At 36.8% G+C, this 23,343-nt stretch overlaps 1 protein-coding gene across 1 annotated transcript in view; it reads right to left on the bottom strand.

The window, feature by feature from the left end:
- Positions 1 to 23,343, bottom strand: part of sfswap (splicing factor SWAP) — a 109,038-nt gene that overhangs the window by 73,849 nt on the left and 11,846 nt on the right. Inside the window, exons 3-7 of the mRNA XM_016229603.1 lie at positions 21,088 to 21,219; positions 16,617 to 16,696; positions 14,319 to 14,544; positions 10,708 to 10,823; positions 4,915 to 5,065 (exon numbers count right to left, since the gene is read on the bottom strand). Of these exons, the coding sequence (XP_016085089.1) occupies positions 4,915 to 5,065; positions 10,708 to 10,823; positions 14,319 to 14,544; positions 16,617 to 16,696; positions 21,088 to 21,219 (705 nt within the window). The remainder of the gene's footprint in view (positions 1 to 4,914; positions 5,066 to 10,707; positions 10,824 to 14,318; positions 14,545 to 16,616; positions 16,697 to 21,087; positions 21,220 to 23,343) is intronic.

Below are 23,343 nucleotides of genomic sequence, written 5' to 3'. Positions count from 1 at the left end.
ATTTTTTATTTGAAAAGCAGGACAAAACAGTAAAAAGCACATTTTGGCAATTTAATTAATGCAATGGTGAAAAAAAAAAAAAATAATAAAAAAAAAATAATAAGGCAAAATAGGCCTACATGGGGGAAAAATGTGAAAAACCGTGTTCGGTGTTTGGTATTCGGCCCAGTGTTCCATTTTGTTCGGCTTCGGCCAAGAATTTTCATTTCGGTGCATCCCAATACAATAGTGTAACAGTATGGTTATGAGTAACTTCATTCAAAACCCATTTCAACTGATTCAATGAGAGAGTAATCCGTTTTTGACCAGTGAGTTTATCTGTGACTTGTGAGTGGTTTGATGCATTGAAAAGAACTGGCTCAGAAGAGTCATTCAACTGTAAGATCCCAACCCAGCCAAAACAATTTCTGCTGCTGTACAGTAAACACTGTCAGTGTAGTTCGGTACGGTGTTCTATAACAATAATACATTAACCCAATTATGCAGTTCCTACAGACAATGTTCTAACCACCATCATGACTCATTAAATAAAAACAGACAACTTATTCTACTGGGATTGCAGTTTTGGCAGCAGCTTAGTCCAGTAACTGAGCGGTTCAAGGATCACACCTCCGCACTGTCAACATATTTAATAAACTGCATTAATCATGTGTGCTGAACGGATGCGGATCACCAAGGTCTACTGAACCCTGATGAAATGAGACCACCATTGTTCTAGCAATGTGAAACGGACAGAACAGCCTGCTCTTTTCCGCAGAAGAGCAATGTTTTACTGGAGTAATGGGAAGGGCGAGGTTGGCATGGCATGTGGTGTGGTGCCGGGGTGACTCACAGGCAATGAGCAGAGCATTCTGGGATGAATGAGCAGAACAGTGTGAGTGACGCAATAAATCTGGAGTCTGCTTAAACTATGGCTGTAAATGAGGATATCCAAAAAGCCATGAGGTCGGCCAACCATGCGTCTCTCAAGCCCGCTGAGTGTGCACTTACATGAGCCCCATGACATCCTGCCACCAGTTAACCAAAGAAATCAGTTTTCATAAAGCATTTTTGTGCTTTCGTCGTACCACATGGTTGGATCTCAGGCTGAGGTTGATAGCAACCAGTTTAAATTTATCAAGAAGGGGAACTAATTCAAACTTGACTCTGGCAGAGAGGGAACAATGTTTAACCGTACTTTGAATTTAGTGCCAAGCATCCCTCCAAGACAAATACACAGCAAACCTGATACAGGCCAATGCCTTGGAAAAATAACCCTCACATTTGGATAGAGATTATAGGATGACTGTGGTTAAGCCTACAGAACCTCTTTGTCATGCTGTTAATCCTAAAAAACACACATTTGCAGTCAAAGTAGCTTTTCTTTTGAGAAACTGGCCCACTGAAGCGCCTTCGGGCACTGTAATCCTGTGGCACTTCCCTCAAGAAACCAGTAGTGCTCCTTCATTCAGGCTAATTGAGACAAATCAGCAGTCGCAGCTTGAGTGTCTCTCTCACCAGCTGAGCGCTAAATTCTCTATTTCCAATAAAAGACGAACTGTTCGTTCCCCACAGTACATTAAATCCTTGCGAGTTAAAGTAAGAGTACCAGCTAACAGAAAGTGGAAGTTTTAGCACCATGGGATTCTGGATGACAAAAACCTGTTATTCTCTTAGGTCAAAATAAATCTGCTGGCACTTGCCATCATAATTTGGATGGGCAGTTCCAAGTGGTTTTTTTTCTCTCTCTGTATGAACATGTGCAAAGATAAAGCTCTGAGAAGAAAGAAAGAAAGAAAAAGAAAGAAAGAAAAAGAAAGAAAGAAAGTAAGAAAAAGAAAGAAAGAAAGAAGGAAAGAAAAAGAAAGAAAGAAAGAGAAAGAAAGCGTGAAAGTTCCGAAACTGAAGCAGTAGAACTAATAGAACGTGATGACGCAGAAGAACTCATCCACAATATCCACATTGACCGCCACAAATATCCACCGCCCCCTGCCATCAGCTCCCGCGTCTCACACACACAAGCGCGACTTTAGCACTAGATTTAGCAACTTTCAGACCCTTTTAGCTGCTTTTTTCTATGGTTTTTCTATGGTTCTATGGTTCAGTTTCTATGGCTATGGTTCAGTTCGCCAGTGCTGTCCCGCGAACGCGAGGTCTGACTTTCCCGGAGAAGTGTCACCTCTCTTGGCGTCTGTTCTGTGCAGTGAGCGGCAGAGAAGCAGCGCATTCAGTTGGCCGCACCGCAGCCGACTCGTCAATAAATGAGTACAAAACAGAGTTTCCAAGCAGCTGTCATTCACTGATTGTTTGGAATTATAATTATGAGCGTAGTTCGTCTGTTAATATCACACACACTTTTTTGTTTGTTGTTTTTTTAGTTTGTTACTCAGACGCAGGCAGTGTGCTGCATGAGACAAAAAAGTAATATAGCTAAAACAACCGCATAGCCGCTCTTTAGTGTAGATGCATGTTGATTTTATCAGACGATGCCGCGATTATAAATGAGAGTGACTCCTGGTTAACGTATTAAAAGGGGTCGTGTTTAGTCACTATTTAGTGTGGTATTTTTTGACAATATTCACTCATGACAGTAAAATAGGGCATTCTAAGTCAATATACTGCAGTATTTCCTCTCTCAATCAGTAGAAAATATGTTTAACACCCGGTCATGCATGAAAAAAAAAAATACCATCATGTACCGTGAAACCGGTATAATTTAGAAAAATACTGTGATATAAATTTTTGGTCATACCGCCCAGCACTACATTATACAGGTGCATCTCAATAAATTAGAATGCCATGGAAAAGTTCATTTTCAATTTCAATTTTTTTTTTGAAAAAGTTCATTTTTTACTGAAATAAATGAACTTTTCCATGACATTCTAATATATTGAGATGCACCTGCATATATAAAATTGCAGCCTTGGCAACTGCCTGAAATAAAAGTGAAACACTGTTATGTACTTTAAGTACTTAAATTACTAAAACTAAGCTGAAATAAACTAAAGCCAGACGATAACAAAATACAAAAGCACGTAAAAGCACATAATAATACTAAAATTTAAACTAAAATGAAAATTGAAAATAAAAAAAAAAACAGTCAATTCATGGTATATAAATAAAACAAACAAAACTGCTGTTTATTAGAATTTAAATTACTTTACATTGAAGCATTTAGTAAGTGCATTATGTAGGCTACATGTTCAAAACTAGTGGAGAACATTGTTCGTAACTTAACTCATTGCCATTTCATCAGTAAATCAAGATTTCAACTTTACATCTGTCCTTTTGGCAGCAGCAAAAACCAAACAGCAATTTTTTATTATTATTATTTTTTAATAGATTTACACAAAAGTAGAAAGTTCCCTTTCCATTATAATCAGCAAATTTGTCATTGCAAAAATCTCTTATTTGCGCTGTTGATTATAATAGGACTGTTCTAGTTTTATCATGTTGTTCATCGGGTACTACACTGCACGCAAGTTCTGCAACATCAAGCAAATCCAATATTATTATAAATTACCACAGACTACTTTTTGCTTGGATTCTAAAGATGCTTTTTGAGCGTCAGGTGCACTAATTTTTGCACACACAAAAGAAAGCACACATCTGTGGATCAGACTGCCTGAAACTCATTAGGAGCAGATGTTGTTACTGATAGACTTAGACTAATTTGAGCACTTCTGGTTCACCACTGAATTCATACACACATCGAACATGTCTGTGATTGGTGTTCAAAAGCTGCAAAAATCAGAGGATGTAGTGAGAATCAGTTCAAGTGGTGAAAGAAAAACTGCCTTTAACATTGTAAACTTTGTTAAATCAGAACTGACTAAAGATAAGGAGGACACGGTGGGCAGTCTGCCCATTTTAGTACTTAATTAAATGAACTTTGCTCGCATTGAAGGGTCAGCTTCATTGCCACGTTCACTCAAGGACGCCCTGAAAATCAATCATCCTAAAAATAATTCAAGATGTTAATGATTTGCCAGTCTTTAAAGAGCTGGCATTGTAGTCCTCACCCACTTCCATTAAAAGGCTCTTCTCAAGAGGACATATGTCTTTGTTCATCAGCATGAGACATGCCAAGAACGACTGACCTCATCCAAAAAAGACAAACAGAACTCTATCATGCTACAGCTTCAGATCGTGTCAAGCTTTATGGTGCATTTTAAGTCTCAGCACACTGCAAATGTCAAGCCCATTTATGTTCACCATGTGTTAAAACACAATTCTGTTCTTTCAGCAGAGCAGCCAAAATGATTAACAGGACACGACGCAGGTGAAATATTTTAAAGAACGTCATAAAAAATACATACAGAAATGTCCATGAATAAGTTGGCTGAGTAAAGCAAAAAAGTTCTCTTTGTATGCACATTGTACCTGAACTTGAAATTTTTTTTTTCAGTTACTAATCATATTCTCTTCTTTTTTTTTTTTTGGAACCAAGTCATGTTAATTATTGTCATAGCTTTAATTATTATTATTATTATGCACAGGGCTGCACAATTGGCATTATATACATGGGTTTGGAATTTTTTTTATTATTATTGTGATTATCATTAATGAATAACATAATAATGTGCATAGAGCTGTAATTAACAGAAATAAAATCTAAATCATGATTTGCATGCTATTGTAATTATTAAACTGCATTATTATAATTATAATTATTATTATGCAGAGGGCTGCACAATTTGCATGATATGCATGCTATTGGAATTATTTAACTGCATTATTATAATTATTATTATTATGTGCACATGGCTGCACAATAAATAAAAAACAAACAAATAAATAAATCATCATCATCATGATTTTGATTTTATATTTGATTAATTGCGCAGCCTTGAGCTCTTCTAACTTCTAAAAAGTTGTTCCAGGACCTTTTTTTTCAACCATATAGATCACATGTTGATTTGCCATCATACTCACGGTCAGATGTATATTCTGCCTGCGAGGCTACTGCCGACAACTGATGCTCTTCCTCTGCTTTGGTCGCCATCGCTGCAGCACCATTATTCTCCTGTTGGACTTTTCGAACGAGCGCAGCCAACGGGTGATCTGGATCAATGACCTGCAGAGGCTATAACACATGAAAACATAAGGTCAATGGGCTGTGCAATACTTTCCTCAGTATATATATATATCCCACCCACAAAATGTGTGTAAAGCTGTTTAAAGGGGTCATATGATGCCATTTCAATTTTTCCTTTCTCTTTGAAGTGTTACAAGCTTTTGGTGCATAAAGAAGATCTGTAAAGTTGCAAAGACTAAAGTCTCAAATCCAAAGAGATATTCTTTATACAAGTTAAGAGTTAACCACGCCTACCTAAAACGGCTGGTTCTAACACGGCTTTCACCGTGGACGAAGCGGAGTCCAGCCCGGGGTAGCCACATGTGGTTGCCGCAAGCCCGTCAGATGCTCCTTCATCGAATCCGCCGGCTGCGCCGTTCTCAAGCCCACCGGCCTCTGCTCACTATAGGCCGCCGCCGCTCACTCGAGCCCACCGTGTGTGATGCTGTTTCTCGTTGTGAAAATGAAACTACTTTGTTTGGCCTTCCAAAAGAGGACACGACTAGAAATTAGTGGTTAAGTTGTATTTACAACACTGTTCCAGAACACTTCAACCAAAATATTCAGATGTGTGCAGCGCATTTTATGGATGACTGTTTCCTGATCCTGGTAGAGTAGACTACAATGCCGGCTGTTCTGACTCTCAGACTGTAAGTAAGTTTTTTATATTTAAAGAATTTGCCACTGACGATTCAAACGCGAGTTTTGAGCAGTGTAGAGTAGTGCTTGTTTGTCATTTCTCCGATCACAAATGCAGACATGGTTTTATGTTTACGCGGCGCGATGCAACGCAATGCGTAAAAAGACAGAATAAGTCATTATAATCCGTAATTATGTCCTCACTGGATGCAACAAATGCCTCGTTTATAATGGGGTTTCATGTTTTTGAATAATTGCGAGGGCCTGACAGGGCATCACAGCATGGTAGGGGCGTAACATTTCCATCACACGCTTGAGGTATTCGGCCAATCACAATGCACTGGATAACTGGCCAATCACAGCACACCTCGCTTTTCAGACCGATTAACTTTGTAAAAATCAACGCGTTTCAGAAAGGCGGGGCATAGAGGATAAACAATAATGTACAGTATGTGGAAAAGAATGTGTTTTTTGAACCTGTCTTTTGAAACACATTTCATTACACCAAATACACAAAATAATGTTCTTTTTAGCAACATCATATGACCCCTTTAAACAAAACAGAAAAGATTCATGTGCTTATAAATACACCATATGAAAGAAATAATTCAATAAATCAGGTTTTAAATCTAGCCAGAGCTTTGTGTGGCCCAGTGTTAATTTCGTCAACGGAGACGACGACGAAAAATATTCGTTAACGAACATTTTTTTCTGTGACAACGACAAGACGTTGACGAGCTAAAACTAATATCTGATGATTAAAAACTATGACGAAATATCTGCCACATCTAAGACGAGACGGGACTATAATGTTATTTGAGGATTACCGGACATTCAAAATACATCCTATTGAGGCTACTGTCTTGTCCTACAAAATGTGCGTCCCTGTCATTGGATTGCAATCGGATAAGGGGCGTTTGCATATCTAGTCTCAGTATGGCAGCCGCAGTGGATGGATAGGCTACCAAAATGTGAACTAGCGATCTGAAACAATGGCCTCAGCACCCGAAGGGGTAGGGATAAGGTGACCAGACGTCCCATTTTTCCCGGGAGTCACAATTCGTTGTCGATTAACTTAAAGTTAGTGAAGGCGGGATAGGTGGAATCACGCTGATAGAAGTGCTCTCTCTCGCGCGCACTCCACTTCTTCAGTTCTCATATACAGCGCGCGATCAGTTCTCAGCACTCAAATACACACACAGCAGTCCAAATTAGTGGTCGACCGATATTATTCTTTTTGTTTTGACAGCCGATACCGATGCCGATAAGCAGTTTGACTAAACGTTGACAAAAATGCAATGACTTTTCGTCGACTAAAATTATGAAAGACTCAAATGACTAAAATGTGACTAAGACTATTAAGCATTTTCATCTCAAGATAAAGACTAAGACTAAATAAAAAATGCCTGTCAAAATTAACACTGGTGTGGTCCCTTGGAAGCAATTCATTGTAGCACATTGTTTTGAAGTTTTTTTTTTCAGGTGGCTCTGTTGCAGATCCTTCCAAGCTCCATGCTGAGTTTGGCAGCATTTAGGTCTTTCCCTTGTCCATGTGATCAGACAGAGCTCCAATTGTGTGTGAGGTAGCCAGCATAACACTGTAAGAATCAGATGTCTGACATATTGGGACGTCACTATGAACCAAAGATTTAAAGTCTACACTCATCTCTCCTCAGTACTTCCTGCCACTGGATGTCACTCCATGCTTTATAGACTTTTGCATGCTGTCATCACTTCTGCTTGTTGCCGTCCTGCATGAACGGTTTCTTTCCCTACCCTGCGAGACCACTTCATTTTAGATGACGTGCTGAACATGCACTTTACTGGATTCCATTCTGTCCCCTAAGGAGGTGGCCTTTTAAGTATAGTTCACCAGATGCAGCTTTTTCAGTCTTCCAGTGCATTTTCTGTCTAGTCTCTACAAATGTCTACATGGTATTATGACACCATGCCTTTAAAACCCAATTTGCTGGCCTGTTGCTCACTGTATAACAAACTTTCATTTTAATATACAACATAAGGGTGAGGAAATTATGACAACTTAAATTTTTGGGTGACAAGCTAATGCAGCTGAAGCTGAAGTACTGCTTTTCACCACCAGAGATGCAATATTTCAAGTAAGAGCTCTTGAATATTCATCACATCAGCAGAAATCATTCATCAAGGGCTCATATTTCAAGCTTATAAATGAATGAACTCTTTAGGCAAAAGATTCTACCCTATGGGTATGAATCTGGCTTCATTCCTTACATTTCCATTCATACAGACTAAAGAAAATGTAAAAGAAACAGGGCTCACAAAATTTCAAAATCGCTGGTAGCCCTTCTGGCAGACATTCTTCAGATTTTTGTAGCCCAAAATTAATTTAAGTAGACCGAATAAAAAAAAAAATAAAAAAAAGATATCAGCTGACCTTCACTGTGGACAAATTAGCATGATTAAAAACTTCAGTGATCGCTTTTTTTTCTTCAAATAACAAGTCAAGAGATGTCAAGAGGGGTGCAACGGATCACAAAACCCACGGCTCGGATCATATTGCATTATCATATCAGATTTTGAGTAACAGATCGGGTCATTTTGCCGATGAGCAAAAAAAATTTGTATTAAATTTGTCAAATAATAAAACTAATTTGAAATTTTTAAACAAATCCCAAATCAAATAATTAAATACAAATAAAATAAATATCTTCATATAAACAAACGGATGCTTTGGCTGTGCTTTTTCCATTTAAAATCAGAGGCAACCACTGCATTTTAATCACAATCCAAACAAAGATGCTAAATACATGTTATTTAGATTGCAATTAGATTGTATAATTTCGAAATTTGAAGCAAAAACAGAATGGTCTGATTTTAGCTTTGTGAATGAGATGCAAATGTCACCCTCTGACAGCAGGTGGCACTTATGGAACAGCAGGCATTTATAGGCTGCAGCCCCTTTAAGACCGAATGCGTGGATCCAATATAATGATGCACTTGAGATTTCTTTCTCCACTGTTTACATTCACTTAAGACATAACCGACTGTGTTTACGAGAATACTTGCCCAGAAAGTTATTTTGAGATATGTATGTGTTCACTCAGATGCAAGGATACGTGAAAAAGGGATCAATTCTGTGTACGTGCATTGTCTGAAACGCGGTTCTCTGTGCGCGCTTTGAATGAGTGCGCGCAGTTCTGAATGCGCGTGAATGGTTTAAAACACTTTAATGTTTAAATCGGCAAGACTTAGAAACACGTGCAAACGATCAACAACGATCCGTTTTACCCCTACAAGCTAGTGAACAACACAAAACAAGGAAGGAATTGTATATCACGGTTCAAGATATCCCGTCGGGCAGGGTGGTGAAACATTTGGTAGCCTGACTGGAAAACACAATAGCCCTGGGACGTCGGGCTAGCGATTTTGCGAGCCCTGAGAAAGGACAAAAGTATTCGTATGAAAATGTTTATAGAACCAAGCTCTAAATCACTAAAAAGGAATAGAGCAAATGTTTGTTGATCTTGTGTTTTTATGTATGCTTTACAAACCTAAACATCTGCTTTTCTGGGATATATTGTACATTCACATTGCAATCTCTGATTATTTAAATATGTCAAGGAAGTCATTTAGCTGGCTAATATAAATGAGGTCTTGTGGAAACTGGGAAAATTATTTGTGATAGTCTTCTCATTTAAAATGGGTTGAAAATTATAAACAAACGACCATATGCCATAATATTTCCAGCAAGTCTGTTTATGAATTTATAGCTGTCCTGGAATTTCATTAGAACTGCATAATTTCTTGCTAATTTAAAATCTAACAAACGTATTAAATGTAGATGCTATAACATTTATTAAAATAATTACATTATGATACAACTTTTATATTATAAATGTAATTTCATTACATAGATAACTTTCACATTTTATGAAAAATACATATATATTTCTGAGAAAAACAATGCTGCATTAATATGCTACAATGTTATGAAAAATATATATTTTTCAGAGAAATCATTCAATGATATATATAAAAGCAGCGCAAGTCAAAATCTAAACTACTAGCCTGACCAGACCAAAAAAATAAAATAAATAAAACCTTATCTTTTATGTTTTCAGATTGATTCAGATTACTTTTAGATGCCCTGCAAACTGCAAACTTGATAAAGCTGCTTGTGTCATTAAGAATGCATGACTGGTTATTTGAGCTGCTATTAAGTTATCAATCCACCATAACATGTGGGTGGCATAAATCCTGTTTTCTGGAAGAACCAGAACACACAGGTTGACTAAGCCACAGAAAAACACGCAGAGGGATCTCAAGCGTAAGACCTGAGATGAATGTTCAAGTCACTCTTCCTTTAGCATCAGAAAACTTAGTTTAATAATTTCTGACAATTCTGAGTTAGCTCCTTTAAATAAATTAGATGAGTCTTGCAAAAAAGAAAAGAAAAAAAAGTTTATATAAAGTTGATGATTGAAATGCAAACTTTATACGTCAAGGCGTGACCTGAAGACATCTATTAAACAGCCAAAACAGATAACATGTTTATTTTATCTCTAATGTCTCTCTGTGCCACTCTCCAAAAATGACAGAGCAACTCAGATTAAACATACAGAATATTAGATGAAGAAATCAAAGATATAAACATCTGATGAGGACTTCATATCCTTATTTGAACAAATATATAAAAAGGGAACACTTTGAAGTCAGATGCTTACATGTCAGGCCCAGAAATATAACAACTTAAGAGCAATTTGACATTCATTTTAAAATGTATCGCTTTGAACACTTATCCATCTAATTAGAAAATAACTGTAACAGTCTATTTAAGTTGGGTTACCTGAGTGCAAAAAAATGTATGTTTAAGCACAATGTGCATAGCAGGGGGGTAAATTACATGTCATTGCTCTTTTAGTTATTAACACGTATGATAAAAAAAAATGTGATTCAGGGTACACGGTACATAATCACAGCCTGAAAACCATCAAAAGTGTGTATTAATATTCTTAAGCAGTAAGAAGCTGTACCTTCATTATTTCCTCCAGACGAGAGCTCCTCTTGGATGCAAACAAACTTGGGTGCAGGTAGTTTCCATCCCCATCATCATCATCATCATCGTCGTTAGAATCGTCTGACTTTGATTCTGTTTCAAAAGGGGCAATTGATTGGATTGTTAATTGACTTCAGAAATGTCGCATTTGTTCAGATTTGTTCATTATTCTAAAAACAACTGATTCAATTCAACTTGTTAAATTTTACGATATATATATATATATATATACATAAATATATACTACAAAATGACTGACAAAGTGATAGGATATATACTAGAGCCCGACCGATATATCGTTCTGCCGATATTATCGGCCGATATGAGCCTGTCGCCAATATATCGGTGAATATGCCACCGATATGAACATTTTTTTTACAGAACATGTAATGCAGATAAAATGCTTGAAATGGTGTAATTACTTAGTTTGTCCAGCAGATCGCGCTCCATTGTTTGCTATTGGCGACCTCGATGAAACGCTTTAAAGCTTAAGTCAATGGAAAACCATTGAAACTTTGAACGGCCATATCTCCGTAACTGCGCGGTGAATCCGCACCAAATTCGGGGATCTCTTCAGCTCAAGGAACCCTATCGAACACAAACTGAGTGTATGTCTTGAGGCCCTCTTTCGAATGAGACCACCCCTGCGTGGACAGCCCCCGGGGTTCGGGAGTTACGGGTGGTTAAATTTGCGGTCCGGCGCCGACCGATCTAATGATCCCGGGGTGCTACCGACTCGCGGAGGGTGGCGTTCGAGAGGGCTCCTCGAGCTGAAGGAATCCCCCGAATTTGGTGGAGATCCGCCGGCGCTTTCGTGAGATAGTGACACCAGCCAACACTTTCCCTTCAGTAAGGAGGTTTCTTGTTCAGGCAGCATTCACGCGTTGTCTTATTCGACCGCAAGTGCCCTGCGAAGTGGACTTCACATGAAATTCCGCCATGATTCCAGTTCCAAGGGAACGTACACGTTATATTCAAAGGGCATTAAAGTGCGCGAGACGAGAATTTATATTGTATTTATTTATTTACAGAGGTAGGGGAGATCGGGGCACAAAGTAACACTTTTTGACTTTCTCAGTTTGTGTAGATCCACATGGGGTTCAGAATATATAATGCCCTGCCTCCATCATTACATATCTTTGTCACGTCTTTATAAGTGTTTGATCACCACATTTGAGTGATCATTGCAAAAAATTTGTTTATGTATATATATTCTGTTTATGTATATACTGTATTCTATATATAGTACCAGTCAAATGTTTGGACAGACGAATGGGAAAGTGTCCAAACTTTTGACTGGTACTGTACTATAATATACACAAAGAATATCGGCCGATATATATCGGTATCGGTATTTTTTTACTCCCTAATATCGGTATCGGCCCCAAAAAAAACATATCGGTCGGGCTCTAATATATACTATTGTTCAAATGTTTGGGGTCAATACTATTTTTTATGTTTTTAAGATAAGTCTCTTATACTCCCCATTTATTTGATCAAAAATGCAGTAAAACCACTAATACTGTGAAATATTATTACAATTTAAAATGACTGTTTTCTATTTTAATACATTTTAAAATGTAATTTACTCCTGGGATGGCAAAGCTGAATTTTCAGCAGCCATTACTCCAGTCTTCAGTGTCACACAATCCTTCAGAAATCATTCTAATATGCTGATTTGGTGCTCAAAAACATGTCTTCTTATTATCAATGTTGAAAACTGTTGTGCTTGCTTAATATTTTTGAGGAAACTGTGATTTTTTTTTTTCAGCATTTATTTGAATTTTCTTTGTAACAATGTGACAATGGGGGCAGGTGTGGCGTAAAAGGTGTGTGTTCACGGATTGTGTGTGCGTGTGTGTGTGCACGCGTGTTCGCTACTCACTGCTGTGTGTGTGCACTTGGATGGGATAAATGCAGAGCACAAATTCAAAATATGGGACACCATACTTGGCTACACGTCACCTCACTTTACTTAGAATTTTTAATCAATTTAATGCATCTTTGCTAAATACAAGTATTAATTTCATTTCATCTAACAAACTGAATTATGAAAAGTGGGTGTTCTATACCAAAGCAAATCACCACATTTTGATGAAATATTGCAATTTGCAATTATAAAGTCAAACCGAAGAGCATCCTATGATTTTCAAGAATAGCATTTCCCCCGAAATTTATGTTTGAAATAATGTGCATAAATGAATTGTGGGGAAATAAAGGTGGCCAAAATTTCATATATTTATTATTATTATTTTATGTATATACTGTATTCTATATATAGTACCAGTCAAATGTTTGGACAGACGAATGGGAAAGTGTCCAAACTTTTGACTGGTACTGTACTATAATATACACAAAGAATATCGGCCGATATATATCGGTATCGGTATTTTTTTACTCCCTAATATCGGTATCGGCCCCAAAAAAAACATATCGGTCGGGCTCTAATATATACTATTGTTCAAATGTTTGGGGTCAATACTATTTTTTATGTTTTTAAGATAAGTCTCTTATACTCCCCATTTATTTGATCAAAAATGCAGTAAAACCACTAATACTGTGAAATATTATTACAATTTAAAATGACTGTTTTCTATTTTAATACATTTTAAAATGTAATTTACTCCTGGGATGGCAAAGCTGAATTTTCAGCAGCCATTACTCCAGTCTTCAGTGTCACACAATCCTTCAGAAATCATTCTAATATGCTGATTTGGTGCTCAAAAACATGTCTTCTTATTATCAATGTTGAAAACTGTTGTGCTTGCTTAATATTTTTGAGGAAACTGTGATTAAGTCTCTTATACTCCCCATTTATTTGATCAAAAATGCAGTAAAACCACTAATACTGTGAAATATTATTACAATTTAAAATGACTGTTTTCTATTTTAATACATTTTAAAATGTAATTTACTCCTGGGATGGCAAAGCTGAATTTTCAGCAGCCATTACTCCAGTCTTCAGTGTCACACAATCCTTCAGAAATCATTCTAATATGCTCATTTGGTGCTCAAAAACATGTCTTCTTATTATCAATGTTGTGCTTGCTTAATATTTTTGAGGAAACTGTGATATTTTTTTTTTCAGCATTTATTTGAATTTTCTTTGTAACAATGTGACAATGGGGGCAGGTGTGGCGTAAAAGGTGTGTGTTCACGGATTGTGTGTGCGTGTGTGTGTGCACGCGTGTTCGCTACTCACTGCTGTGTGTGTGCACTTGGATGGGATAAATGCAGAGCACAAATTCAAAATATGGGACACCATACTTGGCTACACGTCACCTCACTTTACTTAGAATTTTTAATCAATTTAATGCATCTTTGCTAAATACAAGTATTAATTTCATTTCATCTAACAAACTGAATTATGAAAAGTGGGTGTTCTATACCAAAGCAAATCACCACATTTTGATGAAATATTGCAATTTGCAATTATAAAGTCAAACCGAAGAGCATCCTATGATTTTCAAGAATAGCATTTCCCCCGAAATTTATGTTTGAAATAATGTGCATAAATGAATTGTGGGGAAATAAAGGTGGCCAAAATTTCATGGCAAATTGATCAACTGTAACAAGTGAAAAGATTACCCTGTTTCTGGTCCTGCTTGCCCTCTGATGCCGGTGTGTATCTCCCCTCCTTCATAGCTCGTAAAATATGTTTGTAGTAAGGGTTCAGGTAATGGTCGAACCGCAGGAAATCAAACTGGGAGTTCCCAGCCTGCTTTGCCTTCAGCACAATTTCAAATTGGGCCCCCTGCTTGCATACAAAGATGGCGGTGCGCTCAATAATAGCGTGCGTCTTGGTGGTTGCAGGCTGAAATAGATGGCAAAGAAATGGGGTAAACAAGACTGAAATTCTGATTAAGCTTATAAGAGAATATGCCATTTTAAAAAATAAAGATTAATTAGAAAATTTGTATAGGGAAAAATGGGTATAGAACATTTATCATCAATTACTCCAGGTACAGGATTTTCTAGCTACTGCAGTTCACACACAAACAATTTGTGTGTGAGTGTGGGCTGGAGCTCCATGAATCTAACCAGGGAAGTCATTAATTCATTTCCAGCTACACATGCAGATTTAAAATGGTCACAAATCTTTCAAGATGCAGACAAAATCATATCCATGTGCTGAGCTGATTTATGGCAATGTCGTATTTTAAATGACAAATTACATCAATAGTGCTCCAAATGACACATATCCTTCATTAGAAGGAAGCATGAATATTGCATGAGAAGAACTTTTCGAAGGGCTGCACTTTAGCTCCAATGTCCAGGTAAACAGAGAATCTATTGCTTTCAAAGCCCCTGAGACCAAGGGAGTCAAATAATGACTTGCTAATTTGAAGATAAACAACCCAACGTTTGTCTTCAAAATCGGATTATTTTGTTTCTTCAAGCTATGTGCTGTACAATAAGCAAGGTAATCAGAGCAGCTGAAGATTAATAATTCACAAGGCTCCTTCAAAGAACCTCTCAGACTTGAAACTAATTGGGGTTTCCAAGGCTGAGAAACTGAAGGTTTCCACTAATTCTCCAACCCTGAGACAAATATCACTCCCTCCACCAAAAAAAAAAGTGCTGGTTGGGGTATGTGGCAAGTGGCTCACTGGATGGTGAAGTATTTATGTTGCTATGTTTCCAGTAGGCCAGTAGGGAAAGCACTGACAAATCCCTGGTTTAAGAGGATAAAAGGAGGAGCATCGAGACTCCTGAGCTTTTAGGGAAGTATAATTTGGTGGGATCAACGTGCTTTCAGCTACAGGCACAGAAAAAATTATCAGTGATTGTTGTGTGGCTCCCAAACGAGGAATCCTGTGGAGATAAATGCCCATGTCTAGTTTGTATAGATTTACGTTTACATGCCACCGTGTGCAGTCTGGTTACACAATGGAAGATCTTTATAGCTCAATCAAAATCAGAAACTTCTGAATAAAAAAAGAACAGAGAATAGAGTCTTTACTTGCCACGCAGTCATAAATGGCCTCTTGCAGAGTGCAAATCAACAATCTTTCGGATTAAGTTATGAGACATCCAACAATAGAAATGCAAATGAAATACATATTCAATCAAAATATGTAGGTAATGGTGATTACAAGTAAGGATGCACAATACATTGGTTCCATAATTATCTGCAAATATTAGAGACTTTAATTTTACATAAAGAGGTTCACCCAAAATCTGTCATCATTTACTTACCCTCAAGCTGTTTCAAACCTGTATGAATTTCTTACTTCTGCTGAACACAAAAGATATGCTATTTTGAAGAATGTTGGAAAAAAAAAAAAGTTTTGGAGCAACCTGAGGGTGAGTAAATGATGACAAAAACCACCCCTTTAATTGATCTGCATCGCCGATATTGGATATTTAATAGTGCGCTCATTTCCCAGATTCTTAATCGTCATTTAACTCAAAGTTAATCTTTAAAAAATCTACTATATTTAATCTTCAGCAAATCTCCATATTATAATGACGCCTAATTCACTTGTAGCATTAAAAAATTATTGATTTTAGTTTTTAGTGCATTATTTTAATTTATTTAGAGAAAATATTATTGAATCCATAGAAGCCATTGGCCATTTATCTATTAAAGGCCATAAAATGAAAATAATTACTGTTTTATGCAGTAGCCCTTCACTTAAGAACAAAGATCCAGGGGGCGGGGTTGGATCCACATCTAGGGGGTGGAGATGGTAGGTTTAGGGGTGGAGATGGGTGGGTTTAGGTATATGTAAGGTGGGAGGAGTTGGATCTGGATCTAACCTCGCCCCCTGGATCTTGTGTTCTGCAGTGAGGACCATCTCGTTTTATGGGTATCGACCAGAATTGTACTACTGGTGTAACCCAAAGTGAAACTGTGTAAAATATACTTCATAATCTTCTCACCAGCTCTACATCCGAAGGGATGAGGAGGCCAGGGGGCGCCACAAACGGCTCCTCACTCTCTTCCTCCTGCTGCTCTTGATCTGAGAGAAGGGCAAAGGTGGGAAAACAGAATGAACAAACAATATCAGATCAGCAAGGCAAAAGAATCACAAAGAAGCACAGTTTCTGGAGCAGGAAGAGAAACACACACACACCCGGTGCAACTATTTGCAACTATTGCAACTAAAACTTTTTTTTAACTAAGGGCGCTTTAAAAGAAATAGAGGCACTTTAGATTTCATTTTAAGTTACTACAACTTTCTGAGAGACCACAAGCCCCGTCAGCTCTGTTTACTACTGCTGCCTCTATGCACCCTTCCACCCTCTGCCTCCACGAATTGGCCAAGACAGGTACAAGCAAATTAAAATTTGATGCGGAATTCAGTGTGAAGGGAAATGGGGGCAGAAGATGGAAACACATTGCTGGTGCATTAATGTCCAACGATACTTGGGAAATAATCAAATCTAGTAGTTACAAAGTGCCACATTAGTTGCTCTATTAAATCAAACAGCACTTCTAAACCTATCCAGCAAATAGTGTCACGTGATCTTTTTTTTTTTTTTTTACATTGATTGTTACAAATGCAACCTAGCAATCTAATCATCCCACATAGTCTCAGAAAGCTTTGAGTAAATGGCATACGGTCTGATCCAAACTTCAGACTATTTTGGCCCACTTAGACTTAATGAGATCATCAGAATGGCATCTAAATGACCAACCATGGTTTGTTTTGTTTTTAGGTTTACGTTTATACAACAAAAATAGACTGGCAATAAAACATGGCATTTGGTTGTAATATAACAATTAATTTATAACAAAACATCACATTTTAAATTTTTGTCAAATAAAATGTTCCACAACAGAACTGTATAAATGAAAACAAATTAACATCTTGGTTATAAGATATTCCTTAATATTATTAATACTACTTTGAGAAGTCAATTTTAGTATACACCATTAGGGCTGTCAAAATGGCTGAAAAACTCAATTAAAATTTTTTACTTAAATATTATCAATATTCGAATTATATTCAAATTTAAAAGGCATAATTTCAGTTAGGGGGAAAAAAACTTATGGCTTCTCTCCTGAGGCCACAAGAGGGTGTCATCATGCATGTATGTATAGTTTAATACAAAGGACCGAAATCCAATCACAAAGAGCACTTTCTTCATTTAAAAACCTGAGATGCAGTGGGATGGGGAAAACCGCCATAAAGTCTTGACATGTTTTTTAAAAGTTGAACTTGCATTAATTTTACATAGCTTTCTAAACATGCAGCTCACTTGTGTGAGATGCGAGTGCAATGGTGACAGATGTCCCTCTAGATAGAAAATGCGATAAATATGCGTTCTGTGTGTACGGCTTGGTTTCGGTTTTGAGATAAACAACATCTTCCCCGCATTGATTGTTCTCTTTCTCTGCAATATTTTGAATGAACAACATAGCAGCGCCGCATCTAGTGGGTTCAACTGGATTGGCTAAGAAAAGCATTAAAATACAATGACACTTAGCCTACATCGTCTTCGCATTTCGTGCGCCACTGATAAGGCTGCCTGACACACACCTAAAATTCTAATGCAACGTTTTTGCATTCGAATGTGGATTTTTATTTTAAATTCGACGAATATTAGAAATTCAATTTTTTTTTGACAGCCCTACACACCAGCAATATATTTCTGTCATAATTTTTTCAAGTTAAACCATACTTTTATTTTGGTGGTTTGTCACAAAGATCTTTGAGTTTCAGTGTGTATTTAACTGCAGGTTGCCTGAAATTAAGTGGCGAAAAGCTTGTGAAGTAGGGCTGTAAAACTGAATAATCATTTCCAAAATAAAAGTATAAGTTACTACAACTTTCTGAGAGACCACAAGCCCCGTCAGCTCTGTTTACTACTGCTGCCTCTATGCACCCTTCCACCCTCTGCCTCCATGAATTGGCCAAGACAGGTACAAGCAAATTAAAATTTGATGCGGAATTCAGTGTGAAGGGAAATGGGGGCAGAAGATGGAAACACATTGCTGGTGCATTAATGTCCAACGATACTTGGGAAATAATCAAATCTAGTAGTTACAAAGTGCCACATTAGTTGCTCTATTAAATCAAACAGCACTTCTAAACCTATCCAGCAAATAGTGTCACGTGATCTTTTTTTTTTTTTTTTACATTGATTGTTACAAATGCAACCTAGCAATCTAATCATCCCACATAGTCTCAGAAAGCTTTGAGTAAATGGCATACGGTCTGATCCAAACTTCAGACTATTTTGGCCCACTTAGACTTAATGAGATCATCAGAATGGCATCTAAATGACCAACCATGGTTTGTTTTGTTTTTAGGTTTACGTTTATACAACAAAAATAGACTGGCAATAAAACATGGCATTTGGTTGTAATATAACAATTAATTTATAACAAAACATCACATTTTAAATTTTTGTCAAATAAAATGTTCCACAACAGAACTGTATAAATGAAAACAAATTAACATCTTGGTTATAAGATATTCCTTAATATTATTAATACTACTTTGAGAAGTCAATTTTAGTATACACCATTAGGGCTGTCAAAATGGCTGAAAAACTCAATTAAAATTTTTTACTTAAATATTATCAATATTCGAATTATATTCAAATTTAAAAGGCATAATTTCAGTTAGGGGGAAAAAAACTTATGGCTTCTCTCCTGAGGCCACAAGAGGGTGTCATCATGCATGTATGTATAGTTTAATACAAAGGACCGAAATCCAATCACAAAGAGCACTTTCTTCATTTAAAAACCTGAGATGCAGTGGGATGGGGAAAACCGCCATAAAGTCTTGACATGTTTTTTAAAAGTTGAACTTGCATTAATTTTACATAGCTTTCTAAACATGCAGCTCACTTGTGTGAGATGCGAGTGCAATGGTGACAGATGTCCCTCTAGATAGAAAATGCGATAAATATGCGTTCTGTGTGTACGGCTTGGTTTCGGTTTTGAGATAAACAACATCTTCCCCGCATTGATTGTTCTCTTTCTCTGCAATATTTTGAATGAACAACATAGCAGCGCCGCATCTAGTGGGTTCAACTGGATTGGCTAACAAAAGCATTAAAATACAATGACACTTAGCCTACATCGTCTTCGCATTTCGTGCGCCACTGATAAGGCTGCCTGACACACACCTAAAATTCTAATGCAACGTTTTTGCATTCGAATGTGGATTTTTATTTTAAATTCGACGAATATTAGAAATTCAATTTTTTTTTGACAGCCCTACACACCAGCAATATATTTCTGTCATAATTTTTTCAAGTTAAACCATACTTTTATTTTGGTGGTTTGTCACAAAGATCTTTGAGTTTCAGTGTGTATTTAACTGCAGGTTGCCTGAAATTAAGTGGCGAAAAGCTTGTGAAGTAGGGCTGTAAAACTGAATAATCATTTCCAAAATAAAAGTATGTTTACATAATATATGTTTGTGTGCGCTGTGTATATTTATATGTAAATACACACCCATACATGTATATATATAAGAAATATATGTTCTTTAGGGGCTTCTTGCAACTAGGCACTGGTACCCCAAAACATGGCTTTATTTCCAGATGGATTGATAAAAAAAAAAAAAAACACTTGTGCCCTTATTCTTGAAAGTTGTCTAAAGCCAGACAATCAGATCAGAGCTCACCACATCCAGAAAGTACTTTCCAATTTTGTGGGTAATATCAAATGGTCAATGAAAGGACTTCGGGGCATGACATCTGAGGCTGATGATTGTGAATGCATTTTCTCTGATGCTGAGGGGTAAAGAAAATTGACTGGCTTCCAGTTCAGCACCTACAAAATGTATGACTTCATCACAGTCACAGTAAGAAAAAGACATCAATGCTACTAGTTGACTGTGTGTGTGTGTGTGTGTAATAAATCAGTGGATAAAGACTATGCGCCGTGGGCCAAGTCTTGTTATCTGCAGAGTCCTGGTGCGAGCAGGTGTGAATGAGGAGTACAAAAGCATCGAGGGTGATTACTGTTTGTTTTAGAAACTCATTTGTCACCAAATTTCTGCTTGACAAGCTCGGAGGACTCAAACTAATTCCAGGCTCCTGTATTTATAAAGCAATCAGCCATGGAGTGTGATGTTTTTGCTAAAACCCTGTAGTGGTGAACCGCTGGACCTTGCTGGTCATTAATAGTCTCTGCATATCCACTGCCTCCCTCGCTCAGTCTTTAAAAAACGTTGAGCTTTTCAGTGCCTTGGGGCTCAAAAATTATACTTATTTGACCTAAGGGAAATGGCCTCTTTTCATCCCGGAGCATTTTGAAGTTCGTAGGCTAAAGTACGCACAGAAACTTGTCTCAGAACCCAAATCTCCTCAGGCAGACTTACAAGCAGCATTTCAAAGTAAGTACGTGGGTTTTGAGGTTGTGTGGTTACTAGACTTGTACAGATCCCACCTGCTTCTTTGCTGGCCTCATCTTCCTCAGTAGGCTGGGAGGGATCATAGTAGTCAGCGCTGTAACGGAAGGCCACTGCGTTGTAGGTGCCTTCATCGGCCAAGGCTTCGCTCAGCCTTTTATACTCCTCCTCTGCAAACAAAAAAAGATTCACAGGAAAAATTCACATGAAAAAAAAAAAAGTTATTTCTCAATTTACTGCAGTGCTCATCATCCTCCAACAAAAACTGATTAAACAAATTATTACTGAACTAGCCTAATTCAGATAGAAACGCCAAACTTTTAAAAATATTTTTCTATCCTTAGGTGAGGTTTCTATTTGGGTTTTACATACACCATTCAAAAGTTTGGTCAGATTTTATGTTTTTGAAAGTCTCTTACATTCACCGAGGCTGCATTGATTTGATCAAAAACACATAAAAAACAGTAACATTGTGAAATATTTAAAATAACCATTTTCTGTATAAATATATTTTAAAAAGTTATTCCTGTGATGGCAAAGCTGAATTTTCAGCAGCCATTACTTCTTCAGTGTCCTTCAGAAATCATTATTATATGGTCATTTATTGGTCATTTGTGAAAACCATCATATATTTTATAACACACACTATTATATATATTATTCATTAAATAAAAAAAATATATATAATAATATTAAATAAATAAAATTAACAGTGATAGTTCACCCAAAAAGAAAAAAAATCTGTCATCATTTACTCACACTCATGTTGTTTCAAACCTATATCATGACTTTCTTTTATGGAAGATAAAAGAAAAAAAATGAAGAATGTTGGTAACCAGAAGAAAAAAAAGAATGTTGGTAACCAAGCTGATTTGGTTACCAGTGACTTCCATTGCATGAACAAAAAATATGGAGATGTTTCTCAAATTATCTTCTTTTATGTTCCATAGGCAATGATAGGCTGTTGTAGCCTAAATGTTTATGTGTAATAAAAATATGTTGAATTAAATATAACATTGTGAAATATTTAAAATAACCATTTTCTGTATAAATATATTTTAAAAAGTTATTCCTGTGATGGCAAAGCTGAATTTTCAGCAGCCATTACTTCTTCAGTGTCCTTCAGAAATCATTATTATATGGTCATTTATTGGTCATTTGTGAAAACCATCATATATTTTATAACACACACTATTATATATATTATTCATTAAATAAAAAAAATATATATAATAATATTAAATAAATAAAATTAACAGTGATAGTTCACCCAAAAAGAAAAAAAATCTGTCATCATTTACTCACACTCATGTTGTTTCAAACCTATATCATGACTTTCTTTTATGGAAGATAAAAGAAAAAAAAATGAAGAATGTTGGTAACCAGAAGAAAAAAAAGAATGTTGGTAACCAAGCTGATTTGGTTACCAGTGACTTCCATTGCATGAACAAAAAATATGGAGATGTTTCTCAAATTATCTTCTTTTATGTTCCATAGGCAATGATAGGCTGTTGTAGCCTAAATGTTTATGTGTAATAAAAATATGTTGAATTAAATAATAAATTTCTTTCTAAAGCTACTTTTTTTCTCATGTAACACAATAATGGCTAATTATCTTTGGTGGTATTTTCACAGCCAAATTTAATTTGCGATTAATTCGATTAATTAATCACCACATCATGTAGGCCTAACTAATTCGATTAAAAATGTTAATCGACTGACAGCCCTAACATACATATATACAGTATCTCACAGAAGTGAGTACACCCCTCACATTTTTGTAAATATTTTGTGATGTTGTGATGTCATGTGACAACACTGAAGAAATGACACTTTGCTAACAGTGTAAATTTGCTGTCCCCTCAAAATAACTCAACACACAGCCATTCATGTCTAAACCGCTGGCCACACAAGTGAGTACACCCCTAAGTGAAAATGTCCAAATTGGGCCTAATTAGCCATTTTCTCTCCTCGGTGTCATGTGACTCATTAGTGTTACAAGGTCGCAGGTGTAAATGGGGAGCAGGTGTGTTAAATTTGGTGTTATCGCTCTCACTCTCTCATACTGGTCACTGGAAGTTCAATGTGGCATCTCATGGCAAAGAACTCTGAGGATCTGAAAAAAAGATCTGTTGCTCTACATAAAGATGGCGTAAGCTATAAGTAGATTGCCAAGACCCTGAAACTGAGATGCAGCACCGTGACCAAGACCATACAGCGGTTTAACAGGACAGGTTCCACTCAGAACAGGTCTCGCCATGGTCGACCAAAGAAGTTGAGCGCACGTGCTCAGC

This window comes from Sinocyclocheilus grahami, unplaced genomic scaffold (genome assembly GCF_001515645.1).
Source record: "Sinocyclocheilus grahami isolate Dianchi unplaced genomic scaffold, SAMN03320097.WGS_v1.1 scaffold355.1, whole genome shotgun sequence".
Lineage (NCBI taxonomy): Eukaryota > Metazoa > Chordata > Actinopteri > Cypriniformes > Cyprinidae > Sinocyclocheilus > Sinocyclocheilus grahami.
This window is presented reverse-complemented; position numbering and strand designations above follow the sequence as displayed.